Raw genomic sequence first — 25,066 nt, 5'->3', positions numbered from 1 at the left:
TAGTGTGCGCGACAAGCTACGATTACGCTTACACTCGCGATTTGTGTGTCACTTTGTGTAAGTGTGTGTGTATTGCTCAAAATAGAGGTTAACAGTCCACTTCGTCGTGGACGGCGAAAAAAATTGAGTTTAAAACTAACCTCTATTTTGAGCAATGCAGGCACACTAACACAAAGTGTCATACAAATCGCGAGTGTAAGACGTAGCTTATAACGTACAACAAACTAATATTCCTGGCCTGTTTTAATCGGTTGTCTAACAGTAAGAGACTCTATCTACACGTATAATTTATATAAGATGAGAACTATAAACACATTAGAACGTTAATATTTGAATTCTGTTATAGTTTCCCCTTGCTTTGGCAAAGTCAAATTTGAGTCGAACCACAAGTTTATTGTTACAATAAGAGCTAATACAGCTTACAGACCGGCGAATATAAACTAAAATCGATGCAGTGAAGTCGAAGTTTCGTACCTGCCGGCGAACTGACAAACTCAACGAACAAGTCTTGCGAAGTGCCGATGATCGAGTACGGAAACTTGCCCATTCCACAGAACGTCCCAATCACCGTTGAAGATTCATCTTTACCGTCGTAAATGCGAATGTAGTCGTATGGACAATTTTCTGAACCTGTTGAAAATAAATATTTGAATTTCAGATTTTAATTATAATTTTTCTCATAGTTCTGACGGTGATATTTACTCTAATTTCCAAATGGATGGATTATTATTATCTACGTTGTGCTGCCGTATCTCTGATTTAATATTACCTCTACATTTCTCAGCATGTTTATGTTTAAAGAATTAATTGATCTCTTTAGATCATTGACATCTATTATGAGAAAAAGATTGAATGATATCGCAATCGCGCTGGTTACTTGGTAGTCATAATTAGTACTTTTCTAAATAACTTAAATCTTATAACTATATTTATAATACTATGATTACGAGGATGTGTACTAAGAATACTGTCAGCATTTCCATATTGGGTATAAAGGCTGATCCATTGATCAAAATAGCTGCCAGTGCTTGAGTTTCGAATCGTCCTATTCAGGCGCGTAAATTAGTATTTAATAATTAGTTAGTAGTAATTCCATTAGCTATGGTGGCCTTCAAATCAAAAATTAATACTGCTTGTACATGGCTACTTCACGACAAAAGCTATGGTACTCACAAACAAGCCTACAAAAAAGATATTTTAAGTTTCACAATCAAAATAAACTGGACCATAAAACACAATCTCGTTTACTGAATTATTTGACTTGAACGCTAATAATGATTTTTATGATATTAAAAGTGAAATCAAACGTCGAAAAGAAGCCGCCAAAGTAAATCTTCCAACTTTGGAACAAATTAAAGATTATTTTGAATGATTAAAGATACATTAAACAAAAATATAGCTTGTAACAATACGTTTCACGGATGAGAGGGCTGAGAGTTTAAGACAGCATAAAATCCAGCCACAGCTGAAAGATTCATAAATAATTTTCAGTTTGAAGTTATAGTCTAATAAATGGCTTAGTAAGGCGATCCAATATTACCGAATAGGCCTCCGAAGTATCCTATAATTTTTCTGCTATTATTCCCCGCAAGGTGAGGCGGTAATTTATAGCGGTAATAAATAACAAATATCCAATAATGGACGTAACCTCGGCTCCCAACTTTACTGGGTTGTAACGTTCTTAGCAACCGTCAAAAGTTTCGCTACTTAAAGATTGTTACATTGTATTAATTATTGTTTAAGCTTTGTTTGTACTTGGGGTTTGTATTAATGAATTAATTAATAACACATGAATATTTGTTATGCATAATCATGGACATGCAAACATTTTGATTTTTTGTGCCAAAAGGTAATGGAATTGTTTTGCAAAATCTATAAGGAAAATTTGTTTGAGAATATGTCTTTGGAAATATAACAAGCGTGTGGGTCGCTTTTATTCTATGTGGTCATCACCGTTGCTGGCTGGATCAGTAAGCTTATGCTAATTGAAAGTGTTGGGGGTGTAGTAGGTAGAACTTTCTCCATTTCCCTATTGGTTCGATCCTCAGTGACCTAAACCAATGTTTTTGGTTTATTCGACACTTTACAAAGCAGGCAATTCTCTTGTGATCCGTCTGGAGCATGAAGAGAGTATCAATGGTAGTAATGATCATTATCAGGTGACCTATTTATATGCTTATTTGTACGCCCTTCATAAAATAATCCAACTACAAGAACGTAGTCTTGAAAATTTTGAGCGCCACGATCAATATAAGTTAAGGTTTGAGAGTATTGTTTGTTGTACTTAAATCACTGATGTCGTACGTAATTAAGACTACGCCTTGTGATCGTAGCAGCTGAAATATCAGCTACGAAATGATTGTTATTGTATTTTGTTATGAATATTTCTAACCAAAAATAAAAACTGGACTTATTTGAAATGTGAACTACGTTCCAAGCTTTTTTTAATATCTTAATATTTTGAAGTTGTCACATATAACTACTGCTATTTTTTTAAATATAATTGCCCATTTTAAAATACATGGTGGTTTTAGCAGAAGCGTATGTAGTATTGTCTTTTTAATATTTTATTCGCATATTATCAATAGTCCATAATACAAGGGAATTAATTTAAAATGTTGTATTAACAATATGGAGTGATAATGTAATTATAGAATGACAATGTTTTTGTTTACAAACACCTTCTCGTCAAAGGCTCCGAGTTAGTAAACAAATTTATTGTTTGTTGGCAGCGCGGAAACAATTATTTTAGCAGTTTTAGTTTGGAATTAGTGCGTTATAATATGAAGCAGTTGAAATTGTAGATGTGATTGTGTATTAAAAGCTTAAGATGAAACCAAAGCCTTAATGGCTTAGAATATTTTAACTTAAATGGATAGTACCTATGGTACTATTTAGTGTCATAGTTATAATATGTATCTTGAATCCAGAGCTCTAAATTGTAAGTAATCTAAGCCGAGTCATGGATCCAGCACATAAGTTTGCACAAAGCCGATTAGTGAGTGATTTAGAAGGCTTTAAGTCTCACTTAGAGTTACGAGCCTCCTGAGCTGGAAGTTATACTTGCGTTATCAACTGATTACGACACTATTGACTATGAATGACGAAAGGTATAAGGCAAGCTTAAATACTATAAGCACAACAGGATTAAATAATTTTCTTTTATGTTGTGACCCTATTATCATACATTTTTTATTTTGTTTTAGTTGTTAACCAGCTAAACGGGCAAGTTAGGGTGCAGGAGCGTAACGAGTTGCACAAATTTGATATTTTGATAATTCTGATTCTATCTCTACTCTAATGTAATTTTAATATTATTTGAAGTAACAATTTCTTATGGGAGGGTAAACTGCTTTGTAACGTAACGCGTTATGGTGCCAGTCTGTCTGGCTTATCTTTCTCACACGCTTACGGCAACGGTAGGCAGGTTCCTCTTCTCTCACTCCAACCAATTGTTACTTTTATAAGATAAAATAATAATATTAATATATACATACACAAAATTCTAACGTACGTATTCAAGAATCATAAGTAAGGATAAAATATAGTTTATAATCAATAAAAGATTTTATTAATAAATAACATTTCCTTACATTATCATATTAATATACATAAAATTTAAGTAATAACCTAAGCTCTTATCAAGTTAAAGTATTTCAATATTAATTAGTTCAACTTAGATTAGTTCAACATTTAACAATTAACGAAATTTTAGAAAAAAGGGAATCATGTACATCTTGATAACATATTTACATATTTTGCATGGCAATTGACAAAACATATTGGATTATGTTAACATCTTTCTCGCAAATAAAACTTCATTTCGTTTCAACACGCACTCATTTTTTTTAAATTTAATATAGTGTTTATGGCCAGACTCGGTATAAAAAAGATAATCTATAATATATTGTTATGTGAACACTCCGTTACAGGAATTTTTATTTTAATTATGAGAGTGATGTGTCTCTCCGGGCAATATTGTTTATTTTTGCAATAGCTTTTGTTGAACATTTACCTGAAGTGATGGGCCTCATGGGACATGTCATAATATTCTCACACCGCTGACCATCGATGTTGAACTCTTCGTTTTCTATATACAGCTTGATGTACGGGAGTCTTGTGTTCAGATGGTATCTGTAATTATTTATAATATTATTCAATGTTATTAACACTTGTTTATAGAATGGGACGAGGGCTATTAGTGCAATTTATAATATGCAACCATGGGACTTGCTTCGGGAAACATTTAAGTTGATAAACATAGAAACCTTTTCCTGACAAAACATATATATGAATGTAATGTATGTTAGAAAAAATATTACTGATTTCAAGAAAAATTGTGTTTTGAATACATTCAATTCAAGAAGGAAGAATGAACTGTACGTGCCGTTTAATAAGTTAGCTAGAGTTAGGGGTTCCTTCAAAGCTCTTGGAATTTAATTGTACAATAAAATACTATACAGTATACTTAAGACTCACTGAGCACAAATTCAAGGAATATATTAATGTTGTTTGACTAAGACGGTATAGAGGTTAGTGATGATTGGTTATTTTCGGTTGTGCACAAAGCACCTAAAATTGTATAATATTAAAATAAATAGGCTAAGTTGTTGTGTGATTTAAAAAATGGGCTGGGAGTTTCTAATCTCAATGATACAAAAATACTTTAAAAATCATTAGTAATAACTAGTCACAGTACACATTTTGTAAAGATATTCAGTTATATAATAACAATCCATTGTAATAAAAATTAAAAAAATACTTGTTGAGTATAATTTTTTTTTAATATATACAATTATCTTGAATAATATCTGTCCACGCTTAACGCTTAAGACGTGTTGAAGAATTTGATGTCCAAATTATTTATAGAATTCTAACAATGCCATTGTAGTATAATATAATTAATATATATTATTATATTAATATAATATATGAATATATACTGACATAACAGAGCGTGCTCGTCTTTTGGCCGTAACACAAAATGAGTCGGGCTTTTGGTTACAAGCCTTGCCTTCTGCGCCGATTGGAACGCTACATGACAATATGACATTGTCAATATGCGTATCACTCCGACTAGGTATAAAACTGAATGAACCACATCAATGTAGATGTGGCGTTCAGGTATATGCTCTTGGACGCCACGGGTTATCCTGCCTAAAATCGGCAGGCCGTATCAGTCGTCACGCCAGCATTAATGAGGTCATCCGCAGGGCATTTGCTGCTCTTAATATACCAGCTGTTTTAGAGCCAAATGGTATTACCCGCCGCGATGGCAAGCGTCCTGATGGAATGACGCTGGTGGCTTGGGCACGGGGAAGGGCGCTGGTGTGGGACGCTACTTGCGTCGACACTCTGGCTCCTTCTCATGTCCAAGTTACGTCAGTTGGTGCTGGGGCTGCTGCTTCGACTGCCGAAGACAGCAAGCGTCGCAAATATGTTGGTCTCAGTGAGTCATACATCTTTGTGCCGTTTGGTGTCGAGACACTTGGCCCGTGGGGCCCAGAGGCGCGGAGAATGTTCAAAATACTATCTTCGCGCCTCAATAAGGCTACTGGAAACCCAAGCGCTGGCAGCTATTTCGGTCAACGGATCAGCCTTGCTATCCAACGCGGTAATGCTGCCAGTATTCTTGGTACGCTTCCACGTAATGATAGTTTTAATTTTATGTAGTCGTAGTATTGTAAATATAGTTATAAGATTTGTTTTATTTAATATAAATTATATGAATATTATATATTAATATAAAAAAAAATCCCGCTGAGTTTCTTGCGCCCATTCTTCTCAGGTCTGAGGCAATCTCTTTTGAATGGGTGGTAGTTTTTGACGTTCAATAAGTGATTTTAAATGCTATTTTGAATAAAAATATTTGAATTTTAATTAATGTGTCAATCTTTTGAATGTATGGTGAAATTTTATTGCACCTCAGTATGATTGTCAGCTCTAAATTCACTATATAGTCTTCATACAACTTATAAAAGAGTACGATGAATCATTCATAAATCCATTGTTCCGCAGCTACTTCATAGTTTTAATTACCGACCTGCAGTGCAGATTCCTCGGATAGACCCCAGGGTAGGCAGCCGACTGCACGTAGCATGTCTGAAGACGACAGTCCCTGAAGACCCGCTCGCAATATGATCTGCAGAATATCTCAAATGTAGCAAAGAAAGGAAATTTCTACGTAAAATGCACTCGATAGGAATACTCGAAGGGTATTTCGTATATTTTATAAAATATTTGATATTTTATAAAATATTTGATATTTTATGAAATATTTGATATTTTCTGAAATACTATTGTGTGTAACTTTGTGCAAATGCAGACTTCAATAACAATGACGTTCTATAAACATTCAATGACATATCATTCGCAGTCTGACAGCGAAACAGCAAAAGTGTGCTTAAAGACAATGTAAGCACACTTCTCTCCTTAGTAGCGTGTCAATTGTCACTGTCCGAATCGAGTTATAAATTCGATGCGATTCCGATGTTTGATTTGACAGGAGCACAGACAGAGTACATTTTTTTAATTCGTTTTTGCGAACAGGCTATAGCCCGGGCCCTTACTGCCTCGTCTTTAGTATTTTCATTTTTGGTATTTATTTTTAGTATTTTATTTTACAAAAAAGTCCAATAAAGTATTCTCATCTCATCTCCATCAATAAAATTTTCCTATTCTGTATGTTTTCACTATTTTTTAAAAGTTATTAACAACACGATTCATTTTCCTCTAAGGAAGTAGCAACTTTTTTCGAATCGCTCGCTTTGACACATAAGCTATCCAGTTTAGGTTGAAATATTATCTCATGGTACGAATGAATGAACGAACTTAATCAGTTTGCGATTCAATTGATATCATCTTTGACATTCGATTGACATCATTGCGCTTTATCAGTTTATTTAACGTCAACCTCAATTAGATAGCTCTAATCACGTCGTGGTACGAAATAGCAAAGCAGTTCATTTTTGGTAGTCAATTGAATCGCAATAAGAGTTCATGGTAGACCCGCTGAACTGATTAAATGTTTTACATTGCTGCTTATTGTTCAGGAATATATTAAACAATCTATTTATATACATAGCAGTCAAAGCTTATTTTGGTGTAATTTGTGGCATGTTCCTTAAAACGACTTTATTTTTATACGAAGTGGTTTGTCTATATGTTTAGAACGTCATTATTCAATAATATCGAACATTTACTTCCCATTCATACTCGGGGCAGTAATAAAGTGGTAGATTATAAGTGATGAATAATCTATCTTTTGATGAAAGGAGAAGACAAACCAGCGTTCGCGTCTCCTGTTGGTAAGTAATCACCGCCGCCCAGCTTCGCTTGCAACATACGAATTACAAAAGGATTGTCGACTTTTGAGACACTTTTTGAAGGTACTCATCTCAATTATGCTCATGGAAAAACCTGAAGGAAGTTCACTCCACAGTGTTTATTGTTCGCTGAAAAATGTTTTTCAGAATTACTGTACTGAACCGTATGTAACACAACCATAATTTGGTTAGGGTCTGTGATATTATGAACTAACATTTAAAATTTATAATTTAGGTCGTTTTTATAAATTGCTGGCAAAAAAATATCTTACCATTCATGTCTTTTGACTCAACGTTCTCTATACTATGTAAGATCGTGTGGCAAAAATAAAATTTATCCAAGCCAGTAAAATATTTGTAATAAAAGAAGATTGTTGGAGCAAGCTAATATTGGTCCCTGAAGGATCCCGATGTCAGCAAATATCCTCGAGCTTTGATTACAAGACATAAATCAGAGCTCCACCTGTCCCTTACGTTTTAAATAGGCGGTTTGAAACAACTGCGAGTGATATTGAGTGCTTTTTGTACGACAGGGGGACGAGTGCCCACCTCGTTTGAAGCAGTATGTTTTTTATTGCGAACCAATTTTGAGAATTGTTTTCAGTCTTTTAGATCCGATAAATGTACTTGCTACATTTAGTTGCAATTTAAGCGGATAGTGGTGAAACTCTGAAAATCTTAGTAACTTACGGCCATTTTCAATAACCTACCTATCCTTACTTTAACTTACTAGAGGTAGACAAATCTATCCTTTTACGCTTACTTAGATTTCAATAACCTATCGACATAAAGCATTGGACTATAACTATACTGGACATAACTATGCATACATAAGATCTTGTCATTAAACGGTGACAGCAATGTATCCGTTAGTAGAGATATGGTATTGAAAACGGCCGTAAGTGAACTATAATGAAAACTATATTATTTTTTACGGGTGTTCATGGATATATTTCTAGAATTGAATTTGCGGCGGGGAGATCAATTCATAACCATTAATATTTTTTCTTAAACTTTAATTTCTGTAGGAATACTTCTACGAGATTGATTCACTGTTTGACAGCTCTGCTGTGACATTATTTCATTACAAGAACAGGGAAAAACGAAATAAATATTCTAATGATTAAGTTTCTACAAATTTCGTAACTAATAAAAAACATCTTAAATTTTCATTTGAATTGTTTTATATATATGTATTTATTTAGGTGAAGATTAGTGCACCTGTTACCAGCTAGTATTTTATAAATCTTTAATTTATGCATCTAGTTTGTAAGGTATGCTACAATCAATTTCTTTGATTAACGCGAGTGTTATATATGACGAGGAAAGAACCTCTGTATTGTTTTTAAAAGGTGTGACGTCATTACTGTTGACATCACAATTGCTATCTTGCTGAAGATCACTCATTGGTTCTTCTAAAGAAAACTACACGAGTAGGTATCTTATTACTTTCGTTTATTCAACGGGCAGCGTTACGACGTCATGTTGGAGCTCTGAGGGTACTGCACTTTTATTACTTTCGTTTATTGAACGGGCAGCGTTACGACGGCCCAAGCATGACTGACCCAAGTGAAAAAAATCAAATTCAAGATTTCTATATTTGGTATTAAATTGTAACAAAATTACTTAAATCTACTTATTAAAGCAATTAACAATTAAGCCTTATATATGTAGGTATCAGAAAACTTATTTCTACAACCCTATCTACGTATTGAGGGATAAAACTTTGTTATGCTTAAAAAACTAATACATGAGGTTTGTGGGGGGGGGAATCCAGGAAACTGGGAAAACCTGGCTATTTGCTATTGTCTGACCCAAGTGTCGACCGTGCGGCTGTATTTATAGGACCCGGCTCACGTGCTAATCCACGTGTTAAGAAATGCGGCCGTATTTATGGGGCTCGGTGCACGTGTTTTCAATTCGTGTTGTAGTATTTGCGCCCATATATATTTAAATAAAACACTTTTAAAGGATTGTAACGCGTGTTATTGTTAACTGTGTTTTTACATTACATTTTGGCGTAAAAGTTACATTTTTATATTTTTGTCAACCCGACGTTTCAAGACCGTTATAGATGGATTCCAGGAGGTGTGTCCCCCTGAAAATGAGAGCATGTTAATCCTTTAAAATGCACAAATAAAACTGAAAACAATATTTTATGAACGATGCGGGACTCGAACCCGGGACCTCTCGCGTTCTGTGCGAGAGCTCTTTCCAACTGAGCCAATCGTTCGAGTGACGTGTCGTCATAAAATCTTGTATGCTTTGTTCAACTCTCAGGTTATGGCTTCATGAACTTTTGTTTTGAGTTTTATTTGTGTAATGAATCCCATAAGTGAGGGTTATCACTTTAAAACATAACAAAATCCTTTAAAAGTGTTTTATTTAAATACAATCAATTTACTGATCAGATTTGCTACAAATAAGTAGAGAACGAAATATATTATTGATTAACTATGGCTATTACTACACCATATTGCATTATGGCTCTCCCCTTAATACATCTGAGCACCCCTCCATCAGTCAGCCTTGATTACCCGAAATAAATCAGAGGTAGTAAAAATAGGTAAGCAAGAGTCACGTCGCAGCTTAACACGATTTATTTACAATTTCGGTCACGTTCACACCAAAGTGTTCGCCATTTGGTGCCTGACAGAAAATCATTCCATTGACAGTTCAGTTTGGGATCTAATTGGACAATAACAATGGAATTGCGTTTGTCGATTCTCAATTTATTGCATTCATAATAATATTTGAGTTTTTATTTAATTTAAAGATTGACAATAGAGATGGGAGTGGTTATAGCTTCACCTCTAAACCAGGTAAAATTGGTAATATCTAATCTAAAAGCAAAATATTTAATTTTCATGTCTAAAGCCTATACAAAAATTAAAGTTAAGTAATATATCTTAAAGTTTTAAGTACTTATCAATAAAATCCTAAAAACAAGTAAGGACAAAATATCATTCGCAGTTTTTTTTTACGACGAGCAGGATAGTTTTAAAGCGGAACGGAAAAAGTGTGTTTAAAGAAAATGTAGGTACATATTTCTCCTTAGTCGTGTGTCAGCTTTCACTGTCGAAATCTCACTGAAGCGGCTTCTAACTGAATAAATTTTAATAGTTTACATTGCTGCTAATTGACCAAGAATATTTTAAACAACTGGAGAAAATGCGCAGATGTACAGATATAATAGCAGTCGAAGCTTATTATGGTGTAATTTGGTATCTTCCATATTTCGGCTTTGTTTTTACGACGTGAGTTGTCTTTATTTATAGACCGTCATTGGTATTTACATTTAAAATCAAATCTAAGCATGAAAAATAGTACAACAAATGTGTTATTATAATAGATTAGGTATCATAAAACGCGTCAGCGTAAAAGTGTCCCGATATATTGCAAGTAACAAAATAAATTTATATTATAGTTAAACAATCATTTTATATTTTGATATACATTCAATAGCTTCCTATACGTACAATTTGAATTTTAAACATACACTCATCATCTAAAACTATTAAAAATCAAGATAGGAATATAAAAATTACAAATATCATACCCGGCAACTACTTCTCCTCTTCTGTTTGGATATAGCTCTGGATGCTGACCGTATCTTAGGTATACTTCAAATTGCTGCTCGGCCCTGGACAATAAAAACAATTATTAATAAATAATAATATTGACACACTTTTACACAAAGTATATTTCCCCAAACTAGGCATAGCCTGTACTATGGGTACAAGACAACGATATATTTAATACAATATACTTACTTAAACATACAAAAACATATATAAAGAACATATATTAGGATAACAGTAGATTAAGTGTACTGTGAAAGGCTAGACCACTAGGTATTTTGCAGAGACGTCACTTCATTGTGTGTCTTCTACCACAATTATTACGCGGAGAGTTCTAAAGAGCTATTTGACCCGATACCTGCCGCTGAATTCCACCTGCGTAAGACATGCCCCAAATTAGAAAATCATCCTCAATATAGATGCCTGGCGTTCCTTTACAGTGCGGTTTTCAAGGAACTTTCTTCCAATTACAACTGAACTATGGAATGAGATTCCTTGTGCGGTGTTTCACCTTAAAAAAACAGCGTATACTTTTTTAAAACGCTGGAAACGCTCATGTGAGAGGCGGTGATCACTTTACATCAGGTGACACGTACGCTCGTTTGTCCAATAAAAATATTGTTAGATGAAGAAGAGGATGGCAATCTCTTTATAAAAGTATAAGTTACATTCTTCACTCAGATGTTTCGCTATAGTTACCTTTTTTGAAAACTTTTATTTTGTTGTTCTGAAACTTATTATTGGTAGTTAGACTGACACACATACACTTACTCAAGTCTTTTTACCCTAGGGTAAGGCAGAGACCATAGAACGCCACTGGCTTCTATCGTTACAAGCTTCACGCGCTTCCTTTACATTAATTACTCTTTTCATACAGACTCGCCGGTTCCGGGTGCTTCGTACTTTTATTTTTTTTAAACTTCCCTAATTTGGTCGTAAAATGTCCTCTTAGGTCTCCCGTGAGAGATTTGCTCACACGCACTTGCCCTATATATTTGATTAGTCAATCTTTCTTCACTCATTCACTTCACGTGTCCAAACCATCGTTAGACTAGCAGAAGAGAAGAATCCAGAATATGGGTTTTTTAACATTGATGGTTCCGGTGTCATGTCAGTTGCCATATATTGGTAGTAAAATGCAAGCATTATAATATTTTGCTTTGGGATATTATGTCTTATTTACGTTATTATTTTACGTTCAATCACCTGAGTAACACTGTCCATTGGCAGGACAAATCACTTACCATCATGTTATAAAAAGTTGATTTGCATGCCTTTTCAGACTTTGATTGTAGCGTTTGGAAAACGAGGCTATTTCCTCACCTATTATGTTTATTTCCAGTTTATGAACTCCGAGTTTTTGATATGTTTTCAGAGTCGCCTCTTCTATTCTCTGCAGAGTATCTGTATCAGACTTATCAGTACAGCCCGAGCTGTATGCTGTTAGTTAGTAGTTAATATTAACACACAATAATAAAACCATAATAAATTATACATGAATCGATTACATTGTAACTTGGCTTAGCCCACAGATTTTATTACGTTTCTATCATTTTGATTTGTAATAGGCGGCAATGATTTAAAAAATTTTTGCTTCTTTAATTGTCTCTTCTCTCTCTCTTCTTCAATCGCAACATTACACTCAGTCAAACTTTCATTCTTTTCAAAGAGTTCGTCTTACTTGCATTGACTTTCATACATTTAAAACTCTCGATCAAGTAATCCAATAGTCCGCAACTCATTTGCCGATGATAAAAGAATGACTTGTTATATATTAGCAATTTTAAAAGTAAAATAATTTATAGCCATGTTCACGTTATATACATACCTGGAATCGAAACTGAAGTAGGTTTGATCTGTAAAGTTGTCCGCATGGAACACGATCTTTACGAAGTTCGTTTCGGAGATGAATGTCTGCGGTTGTTCGATCTCGCCACAGAATAGGCCCGGCTCCTTCCTGTTTGATACGTCTGTTTTTGCGTTCCCGTCTACTATCTGCGGACAAAGTTTAAGCTCTAAATAAAGTTAAGCAAGTAAGTATTTGGGTGACTGGGTTACCGAGGACCTCATTGACAATGTGAATATTGAAAGGGAGCGCAGAGCGTTGTCTGTCCGATGCAACATGTTGGCACGCAGGGGTTAACGATGCAGGGAGACTGTTAAAGTTTCAAAGCGTACTGTCAGTCTTTTTACACCTGGAGCCTATGGGTTACATGTGGAATCTGCGCGTACAATACAATATCACGTTCTAGGTGCGCTTCTACCATGCGCCGCATGCACGACCGTCCCAACAGCATACTGCGCACGCTGTCGGCTCTCCAATGCTGGCTCGGTGGATAAGGCTGCACGCAGTCGTATAGTAATTTACCGTCATCACCATCCGGAAGTCCACCCGGACCAGATTGTTATTTTATCTTTCTCAGTATGTGAATTAATAAGTTATGACTAACACTATTTTGTAAGCTTGCAATTTATACTAACAAATATGGATGGATATTTAAGTGTGCTTGTGATAGACTTTAGAATGATGTTGTTATAAGATAAAGAGACAAGTTCTCGCAATTCGCTGCGCTCGTAATTCGAATTCAGCTGCAGCAGCGAAAAATGATGAAAATTGAGATTATAATTATATTATTTTCTATTATGCAAATAAATCAAAACATTTTGTTATTTTGAAACGATATAGGTACTCCTATCTTCATAACAAAATTTATGGCCGATGCGGGACTCGAACCCGCGCCTCTTTGGCAACCATTAGGTCACCTCTAGGGTTGCGTCTGAGTGCTGTTATCAGCTGAGCCAACCATCCGAGTGACCCAATCGTAAAATCTTGGAATATCTTGTTCAACTCTCCGGTTATGGTTTCATCTACAAGATCTATTTTACAGTTGATAACCTGCTCAACCCCAATTATTGCATTTACGAAAATTGACTTGAGATGTCCATCAAGTGATATCTCCAACTTCTGGGATTTAATATACAAATTTTGGTGCAAATTAAATTTGTATAAGATAGAGCAAAATATATTTTTCTCTTTATATTTAAAATTCTATTCATCCAGCATACTCGACAAATGGACATAAAATTTATTAATTTTCTGATATATTTTTTATTATATTTATAGGTACTGCCCATATTTTCTTGCTAAACATTACTACCATGTACTATTCTTTGTTATCCCAGTCCCAAAAAGCCACCAGAGAGACCAGAGTCTCGTGCCAGATTTTGGCGTGACAACACGTCCTGAGGATGCCTCGTGTTGAGGCGAAACACGTGTCGAATTGTTTTTTAAAACAAATATTGGCGGAATTAACATTAAAGAAAACTTAAATTATTTGTATAATTATGGATTTCCGCAAAGTAACGCCTAATTCAATAAATGTGGAATGAAATAAATTTAATGCATTTTAATTAGTTACAATGTTTTAAGAGTATATTCCTATTAAGTTTTATGCGTTTGACCTATGCGATTGTTAGCGCAACGTTATTCCGGTATCTGGTACCGGAGAGAGTCGTAAAGAATTATATTAAAAATGTATTTGTAAATACGGTGAACTGTTACCAAAACATAGACAAAAGGGTTGGGAGTGATGATGCTAATACTTTCACGTTCGTATCAGTAAATAAAAATGAATTTATACCTCAATTTGAAAATACACATCCGGTATCATGTTCATCAACACGAACACCGGATGAAACTCTAAAACAAAAGTAACAGCTGTTGTAAAACTGGGAAATGGAACAAAACGCTAAAAATATACCTATCGAATATCGGACGTCAGTTTTAATCGGTTCGATGTAACAATAAAAGTTTTTTACAGTATTTCCGAGCAAATTTATTACGTTCAATTCTATAGCCACTCGATGCTCCGAAGTTTCATAAAATAAGTTAACCAATTAGCTAGAACATGGACAAAGACTGAACTTTTTAATTTTAAATGTCCACAAATTAGTGTGACGTCAGTTGTACGGTTTATATTTTTTTTTTTGTAAAAGCGAAACTCGCTTTTTTATTATTTATTTAGTTTCCGAAACTATTTTGATAGAGAAGAACGAGGTCAAATACTACTTCTACTACTCAATAAACAATAAGGTTCTTAGCTTGAATATTTGTTGTGGAATCGTGGAGCGGGTCATTCCCATCCATAAAATATAGCTAGGATTTGTCTATGCGTACAGATCTGCTGCTTGGGGTGTGTGGTCGATCCTGTTCAGCGAAGTCTGCTTCGTTCTTCTAATCGAACTTATCATCACGATAGAAGAAAAATAAATCAATTTAATAACATTGGGTATTTTTCCAATATTATTCTTATTCGTACCGTACTTAGAACGTACAAGACAATAATTTTCATTGTATGGAAAAACAACAATGTCATAATGATGAATGAAGCATCGGCAAGTGTCGTATGTTAGTTAGTAGTATTAGTAGTAGGTCATACTTATACTCAAGGCCAAGTAAGTTGTACTAAAATGCGGGCAGCTATTAGAACCCGTGCTCTAGCAACTTAATAATTGCCTCCAAGGTCATAAATAAAGCTCGTCTCATAACTTCTTCACTGCATATTATTATAAAACATAGTCCCCCGCCGCGTCTGTCTTCGACGCTACGGTTTTCGCAATAAGACATGAGGAAGGTTAAGGTGTATAATATGTGAAGGTTTTGTGTGTAATGGTTCAGCTACGACGATGATTGCTGAAGATTTCGGTAAAAATCAAGCGTGCTGAAACTCCTTTGTATAACAAAACAATGTATGGCAGGATTATTTCCCTTCTGTAAGTCTACAAACACATGTGATGGTATAATATGTCTATTATTAAGGATAAGTTACTAAAATATGTTAAATTAAGTGCAATTTAGATGGATTCATTTTTAAGCTTCAAAAATTAAATACATTAGTTACCGTTAATTTGTCATGCAAAGTACAACAGCTGTTTGCATTACACTATTAAAATAAATATCATAAGAGTAATTGCAAAATAAGAGCTCGAGGTTGAAAATCAGAAGTGGGGAGATTCGTAGATGAAACAAAGTTACCAACATAGCAATTGCGATACTGAAGTGGCTGTCGCAAGGACACATAGGAAGGTGGGCTATGGGGCAGTAAAGTCCTCGAATGGCGACAATGTAACGGAAGACACAGTATTGGTAGGCACAAGATGGACCGATGATCTGATCAAGATAGGACAAACTGTCGTAGAGATCTTTGGGGGTAGGCCTTTGTCTGTCAGTGGACGTCTGTCAGTATAAGCGATGATGATGATGATGATGATGTAAGAATTATAAAGAAATAAGCAAGGCTATATGCTTTTATAAAACATATAGTGAAAGGATCAAATGCATTTATTTTATTAGACTAGGGGACGCACTTTTCAATGAACGGAATGATCTAATAATTATCTTTCCCCTATTCTACCCCGGAAGTCGAAAACTTCGGAAATTAATTAGTAGAATCAAGGAGTGCCAACTCAATTACTTGCCTGGTGATTTCCACGTCGTAAAGTTTTGTTTTACTTTGCATAATTTCGAGTTTTCGTTGGCTCGACGTTTTCTTTTCGTTGGCTTTATTAACTTGGATTAGGAAAAGAGATTAAAATATTAATTAAGACCAGTTGAACGAATTCTTTTTCCTTATCCATATCCAAAAAGTAATGTCACTAGAAGTACCGTTTTAGAAAATAACTTCGCCAGCCATATTTTTGTCACCGACATAAAATATAGTATACATAAACAATTTGTTATTTAAAGTGATATGCGTTATCTGGAGTTCCACAGCGATCTATTGTAGGACCACTGCTGTATAACGCATACTTATTTGACATATTTACCACGCACGTTTCTTGATGTATGCAGATGACAATAAAATTTACTATGCCGTTGATTCAACTGCAGACTGCCATCTCATACAAAAGGATTTGAATAATGTGGCAGAATATTACAACAAGAGTCGCATGGCACGCAGCACACAATATAATATCTTAAATAAACAAACCTGCATATATCCTTTATGACACGTAGTCCCATTAATTAATGTCCCAACTTTGAACTTCTTGAAACGTATCCGTAGAATCCAATCTTTCGGTGACCCACGAAATGCACGAAATCTGATGAAAAAGAAACATTTTTGAATTTAAATATAAGTGAAATACAGTGTGCAATATTAAAGGTATGACTAAATAACTAAGCTAATTGATAAGTAATCGTTTAAATTAAATTGGAGTTGGACGAATCCAAAAGAATTTGAGTGCCAAAAAATCACACATGACGGTTGTAGAGATTACTGTAACAGTAATTATCATGTTTTAGTAATAAACTTTGAAGTAGTTTTCACCTTCAATAACTGATTTTCATATCATATTTAGATTAAAAATATTTGATTTTTTTGGATTTCTTTCTTCTCATTTATTCTTAAATACACAACATTTTCCGAAGAGCTGTTTCACCTGATTCCATATTACATATTCACACGACACGCCACAAATGAGGTCATCATCCCACCATCTGGATGTGTGGCGTTCCGTCACAGTGCGGTTTTCGAGGAACTTTCTACCACTTATAACCGAGCTGAGTGATTGAGCTTCTCTTAGCAGTGTTTCCAGGAGAAAAAGCAAATACTTTTCTAAAAAGCCGACAACGCTCGTGCGATTCCTCTGATGTTGCAAGAGAATGTGGGCTGTGGTAGTCACTTAACATCAGGTGACACGTACGCTCATTTGTCCTCCTCTACTATAAAAAAATTAACAGTTTTACCTGTATGTACAGGTGAGGGGTCTACCGAAGTTGTCAGCAGTGACCGGAGGGGAAGAAACATCTTCATAAATCTCGACAGTCTTGTTGCAATGGTCTCTCTTTGGATCTGAAACAAATATCAATATTCAACATCTCCGAATAAATATTGTCCTTAAGTTAGATAATTTATACATCTAGATAGAACATCTCGCTGCTAGGCGATGAAAACAGGCCAGTTTTATTACTTCAGTGTGCGTGACAAGCTAAGTCTTACACTCGCGATTTGTATGTCACTTTGTGTTAGTGTGCGTGCATTTCTCAAACTATAACACCGAGGGTTGCGTGCATATATTTTTTTTCATCAATCGAGAAATCATCATAAAAATTATTAAAAATCTTTTTAAGCTTGTACCAATGAATACGAATCATACGATACATGACACAGTTACATTTTAAATTATAGAATGTTTGTAAAATGATGCACCAAAAAATACTCAAAAGATTAACCAGTGTAGAATATCTTAGGGTAAGAATAAAAATTTCCCCACGACGCGACGCCTCCACGAGCATTAATATAATGGTTGAAAACCATGACACAGTGAAATTCTACATTAAGCTTGGGTTACACCAACTAATTATAGCAATAACAAACATGCTAAAGTACCGGTGAAGCTAAAAATGAGTGGCACCATTTGACAATTTTTAGATGACTTCATAACTTTAACTTTTAACCATATCTGTCCAATCTTCACCGATCATAGCAATTGTTAATGTTTCAAATTAATAATCGATATTGACTTGATATTTCAATTTTTAACTTAAACTAACTTTTTAATAGTCTACCTTCATCTCTCAAAAAGATTAGGTCACTAAAAACATTTAAACGTGAGCTATCAGACTATATTGTTTCAAAGTTTTTATAAAACACATGTCTGAAATTGTTTGTTATGTGACAGTGCCCTGTAAAAGTGTGTAATCTTAAATTTTGTGAAGAAGAATAAGTACTATAATGTGTAACATGTATGTACTGAACATCTAAAGAACGGCGGATAAATTATTACATCATATTTTTATGTTCTCATGTAAGTGACAATATTATGTTTTTAATGAGAAATAAATATCTTTAAACGTAAACTATGCCAATGAATACGATGGTGCAACACATTCCGTAGTCTATGTTAAAGTCAGCGTTATTGTTAACTTTAAATTTGTCATTAAAGTTTAAAGACTAACAGGTAATATGATCCAGCCTTAGTATTTATTTTTTACATTTGGGCTATCATTCTTTAAAACTTATCGTAATAAATGCTTATAAATCCACACCATTTACATTATCGCTTCGACTCATTCTTCTTAATTAACGTCAATCCAACGTCTAGTTTATTTCGTCAAAATTAAAATAATTGTACTTAATTATCGTGACGTTAAGTTACTTTCGTTGATCGCGTGTTCACACGAACACGCCGTGCGTGACTGCATTGCCGGGACGTGTCAAGTGTCAGTAACTTAGCAGCTTGAAGTTACAATGTTTTACGATTGAAGAGTGTTCTCTGTAAAGCTTAGCTTGTCTTCAAAATGTTTTAATGAAAAGGGATGTACTTTTGATATTGCAAGCTCTGTTTTGCAATATTTACGTTGACATAATCAAAGGGAATAATGGCACAAGCTCTTCAAAATTATATTAAAGCCTCTCCATTCATTTTTTTTAATTGAAAAGGAGGACAAACGAGCGTTCGGGTCACCTGGTGTTAAGTGATCACCACCGCCCACATTCTTTTGCAACACCAGAGGAATCATAGGAGCGTTGCCGTCCTTTAAGAAAAGTGTGCCTGCTTTTTTTTAAAGGTACCCATGTCGTATCGTCACGAAAACACGGCACAAGGAAGCTCGGTCCACAGCTCTGTAGTACGTGGAAGAAAGGTTCTTGAAATCCTTTTGTTGATTGGCATTGGTTGATTGATTGATTGATCATTGGCGGTTTAATTATTTTTAAGTAAGATTGGAAAAATACGAATGTATGTATGTGGCAAAATCGTACTTAAATTCATCTAAAATTCTGCAATATAATTGTTAATTCTTGTACAGAAAACAGTATGAAGTCTAAGGGTAGTCACGGGGTATTCGTAATTCGTTCGTGCGATTATTTGGAACTTTACAGGAGACCGATTAAAAATTTTCTATTTTGAAATTCGAATATTATTCTAAAAATATATCTATATTTTTCTAAAATAAATGCTTACCTTCTTTTTACACCTATTATTATTAGAAATAATTATTGTCGCTTAATACAAAATGACCTTAAATCACTTTTACATAAGAAGACATCGTTCACTTATTGAATGAAATGGTAAAATAAAAAGGTGCAAATAGCCCGCCAATTTTTACAACGAATATTGTATAAAAAACAAATAAATTAAAAATCATTTGCAGTAAACTAATTAAATAAAGTTAAAACGGGTCCAAACAGATCGGATTGCCGTTTTATCCGAATATCCTAATTAACGTAGCCAAATTAAAATAAATATATTATTCTGTAATCGTTAACCAACATATTGGTCACAGACTGTTCCCGTAAATATACCAAATTAACCGGATGCGGGACTCAATTACCAACAAAGCAAATTCGTTAATGAACCTTCATATATCGTGTTAATGAGGACATTATTTGAAGGCACATAAATCTGTGGTGAGTCATACATGTTAACATTGCAGTTCTATTTTTATTTAACTACACGCAAGATGAAATCCGAAAAATCTTAAGTAAAGGCAGATGAAAATAAATCAATATTCTGCAGGCTTAGAATGAAATAAAATGTGGTCAAGTGCGTGTCGAATTTGCATAGAAATGGTTCAGAAGTATCTTACAATATATGTTACACTTTTTTTATTATTTCCAATGACGTTCTATACATATATACATGAACATGTATGGGATTGCTGTTTATTGTCGAAGAATATTTAAAAGAACTGCAGTGAATGCAACAATGTAAAGGTAATATAGCGGTCGAAGCTAATTAATTTGTGGTACGTTCGTACTTTCGTTCGTAATTTGTGGTATTTCGTCTTTGTTTATAGACTACGTCATTTGTCTATATGTATAAAACGTCATTGGATATCATAATCAACGAAATAACCCTCAATGAACTTGCCTGATGAATTGCAGTACCTTGGTAGTCTCATAAGGTCCTGTATATACCTATACTCATCCTGCTAAACTCTTTGTGCGTAAGCGTTACCCACAGCTGTCAAAGTCAAAGACAAAAATTGTTTTTTTTTTAGTTTCGTCTTGACAGACATGCAAATATTTTAGAAGTTACAATTCATACTAAATATTATAATATAGCCAGGAATACGGTGTATTTAATTATACTTATAAATTATTAATAATTGATAAAAAAAAACATCATGTGAATAACTAATCATATTCTCAACGACAACAAAACATATACATAAAGAAGAATATATTAATACTTTATTTATTTTGCTAATAGTAAACTTTGACAAACAAACCAATATAAGTTTTCGTACAAGTGGCTGAAGCCAAGCCGAAACTGATCCAGATAATTAATTTTAGACGTATGTTGTTCGTAAACATACAGGCGTTCATATATTTGTAGCGTTATCTTTACTTTTAACAATTCTTGTTAATTTCGTAATACATTTGCTATGAAAAATTTCTAGGATCATGCTGTATAGTTATTTATCTACACCCATAATATGAATCCTCTATAAAAGATTCTGAAACAGTTAGCTAACTGCTAACATTAAAAAAGCTAGTCCTAGTAACCATTACATCATCTGAACGAGTGTTGTAATGTTGTACTGAATTTCATTACAACATTCGTTTGGATGATGCAATGGTTATTAGGACATTGAGTGTTTTAATGTTGGAAATAAGCTTACTGTTTTAGAATCTTTAATAGAGGATTTAAAGCATGGATGTAGATAAAAGCAGATACATCGCCCCACAAAATACTTACTTAGTCAACTTTATCGAGTAGTAGGCATAACTTTTAATAAACGCAATGTTAAGTTATTCCAAGTTTAAAATTACTTCTCCCCGTTCTGTAACTCAAGATAAAGACAATATGGCCTTAGAAAATATGAACATGGTATAAAACTGAGAGTAAACCATGAATATGCTAAATGTTGACTATATCGCTGACAACATAGTAATACAATGACAATTCTGAAGTTTTCCGAATGTCAGGCAGCCCTGCAAATAAAAGCGGGAAAAGTTCAACGTCCGAATAAATCAATCATAAGCAAAATGTCTATATTAATTAAGCATTTTGCATATCATTGGTTTATACTCAGATATAACGTTATACCTAGTTTATTTGTAAGGCCGAAAAAGTCTTAAACTTGGAATAACTTGAGGTTAATTACAGATAATAAGTATACGGTTATTCCTGGTGTTAAAATTATATTTTTTTAAAAGTATGTATATATTTCAGATAAATGAGTAATACTCGCGTTAATCAAAGAAAATACAACATTCAAATTACAGCTAATCCACACACTTCTAACCGGAGCAACACAAAGAAATTTATATAACTATAACAACGTACAAGCCATACAATTGTTTCGCAAATATTGTTTGCTAACCAAATCGATTATATTGTAATTCACTTAAATTCACGCTCCGAAAATTCCAGACACAATTCCTAATACCGAAAACTAATAATAATCTCCTACCGTTACAACAATAAAATTTTATGCAAGTATTTACTGAGCGGAACGCGCCGGATCCTATCGAATATTCGATCGTGTTTTCCGTTTTATCAGGAAACTCGATTCCCTGGACACCAATAAAAGTAGAAACCACTATACTATAATAATTCGCAAACTTTTACCGTTCCAGTTCGAGATATTGTGTTGTAAATAATACTTTGGTGTGTTGTAGTTTTGCGAGTATTACTGTTGTTTGATTTGTGATTCAAATTGGTATGATAAGCTTTGACTGTCAAATTCGACTTAGCTTTTCAAATTTGATCTTAAAATGAATTCATTATAGAAAATGTTTTACAAATACAATAACAAATGACTTATATATATATATATATATATATATATATATATATATAATAAGAAAGTGCAGAGCAATTTATGATGATAAGCTATGTTTGACATATATAACGTCGTGTTCGTAATTAAATTAATTTTTAAATATGAATTTGCCGTTTAATTGTAATAGGTATTTCGAATTGACATAGAACCTTCATGGTTTGTAATTTTTGTGTGAAACTTTTTTCACATGGTACTTATGTAGATCTCCTTAAAAAAACATTTAATTATCGACTTTCAGTTTTCTTTTTATTCAGCCTAGCTAAGAAAGATGTATATTTCGAAAGTTCTAGTGATTATTGAATACGAATTCGAGATAAACAGCTCGAAATATGTTGCGTTTGAAATGGGGCCGCTTTCGTGATGGAAACTTTGATTTGAAGAACGAACCACGTGCAAAACCGCTCACGCAGGTGAATAAATATTTATTGAAAGACCATCTCTTTCAATTAGTTTTTATTCACAATATATTGGAAGCTGATCCGAGCCAAACTACCTATGAATTAGCGGCATGGTTTAACGTTACTATACCAAAAATATTGACTTATATGCATCAAATAAAAAGATAATGTTAACTGTTTGGCTGTCTATAATGTTAACTATAGCTTTGTCCCATCTGGTCAAGCCATAATGGTAGATGTCCAATGTGCCGAACTCCGAACAGTGATAGCTAAATTAGCAGTGAAACTGCCCGGACTCATGAATCGTTCTTCACCATTATTGATCCATGATAACACGAAACCTCATGCAACACGAGAAACCATTTTAACTCTACAGGATCTACGATTAGAAACCATTCGTCACCCTCCGTATTTGCTAGACCTTGCTCCAACGGGCTACCATTTTATGTGGACAATTACTGATTTCGACACTTTTATACGTGATAAATAGTTTTCTTATAAGGAGGCAGTACAAAATGCTTTCAGACAGTTTGTCGAATCTACATCACCACAGTTCTATCTTTTGAAATCGAAATTATTTTGATTAAAAAAATATGTTATATAAAAAAAAACTAATTTCAATTTTTCAGTACAAATCTGTAATTTCATACTTGTATCGACCTGATTGTTATAACTGCCAACTTAATGAAAACAAAATAAGTTCAATGAAAGTTAAATAGAATTATATATTTTTTTTTATAATTTTTGTCTTGAGATCAATCTATCGGAAAACGCACTCACTGTTTTTTTTAATGAAAAATCCTTTGATACAATGCAATACTTTAAACCCATTAAACGTAGAGGGGTGGTAGAGGCATAAATTCAGAATATACTAGCGTACACATGAACTGACAGCCCGGTTATGCTTGATATTTGTCTCGGTGTGCGTTAGCCGGTGGTTTAATTTTCAAAATAATAAAAGTGTCAAGCGTGGCTGATTCTTTACGACTTGAAAATCAAAATCGGTTACAGTAACAACTGCGTCGCATACATTCTCTATCTAACTTGTATATCTGTGTGTATGTCACGTTTTGTTTATACGTTTTTATATTGTAAGCCTATGGGTAGAGCTAGGTTTCTATTCGTCTTGTTTACTATTTGGTTAAAAAGAGTAAAAGAGGTTTACATTGTCAAAGACGAAAAGAGATTATTCTAAGTTAAGCTAATTTCAGAAGCGAAAACTTTCATCCTGATACTAAGTATTTCCAACAATCATCGTGGGAATAACTGCTTATCCGACATAAATAAGTTGCGCTCCGCGTCCGGGGTGAAATGATGTTGCAACTCGATTGAAGTGGAAAAAGTTTACATTCTAACTTTGTCTTTTCTAGTTTGAACTCGCCGTAACTCTTTTTGATATTGTGTTGGATATTGTTACTGTCTTAGTCCCAGCTGACAAGACGATTTAAAAATGATTCTTTGCTGTAGCGATGCAAGAGTTTTGAACCGAATCATTAAGATCATTTGAGGAGGGTCAACGACTGATCAATGTTGAAGTTCTACGTAGAGTTGGGACGATACGAAAATTTATGCAGACCATCAAAATCATGCGCGTTGTCGAAGAATTTGAATTTGAATATACTATGAGATGCGGCGAGTTTCGTAGAAGGTATTAGTACGTGATATGTTGGTGATTACTTACCCCGGAACTTATATTTTTTGACTTAGTAAGAAATTAAAAAACCTATATATAAATTACTCAGTTAGTATCACATATACACAGCACTAATATTGCACAATACGTCAGCTGTACTCGTACAGCCACAGTAGACATATTATGTCTATTGTGGTACAGCTACAGATATATTGCTATAAGGATTCCTATGACTCGAACTCACAAGATTCCAGCCATCCAAAAGTTGTCGAACTGTATATACATATATTTATTTTTCCCCTACCAAAAGGTGTCAACGCAGCTGAAAAAGT

General features: G+C 34.0%; 1 protein-coding gene and 1 non-coding gene across 2 annotated transcripts in view; both read right to left on the bottom strand.

Moving 5' to 3' along the window:
• LOC126979135 (uncharacterized) overlaps positions 1-25,066 on the bottom strand; it is an 87,125-nt gene that overhangs the window by 11,175 nt on the left and 50,884 nt on the right. Inside the window, exons 2-8 of the mRNA XM_050828364.1 lie at positions 17,655-17,760; positions 16,897-17,008; positions 12,735-12,901; positions 10,885-10,968; positions 6,044-6,142; positions 4,016-4,134; positions 475-630 (exon numbers count right to left, since the gene is read on the bottom strand). Of these exons, the coding sequence (XP_050684321.1) occupies positions 475-630; positions 4,016-4,134; positions 6,044-6,142; positions 10,885-10,968; positions 12,735-12,901; positions 16,897-17,008; positions 17,655-17,760 (843 nt within the window). The remainder of the gene's footprint in view (positions 1-474; positions 631-4,015; positions 4,135-6,043; positions 6,143-10,884; positions 10,969-12,734; positions 12,902-16,896; positions 17,009-17,654; positions 17,761-25,066) is intronic.
• Trnas-aga (transfer RNA serine (anticodon AGA)) lies at positions 9,485-9,558 on the bottom strand. The gene has a single exon. It is a non-coding gene; the product is annotated as a tRNA-Ser (tRNA).

The sequence above is a fragment of the Leptidea sinapis genome, chromosome Z (genome assembly GCF_905404315.1).
Source record: "Leptidea sinapis chromosome Z, ilLepSina1.1, whole genome shotgun sequence".
Lineage (NCBI taxonomy): Eukaryota > Metazoa > Arthropoda > Insecta > Lepidoptera > Pieridae > Leptidea > Leptidea sinapis.
The sequence above is the reverse complement of the archived record's forward strand: the minus strand, read 5'-3'. Positions and strand labels throughout refer to the sequence as shown.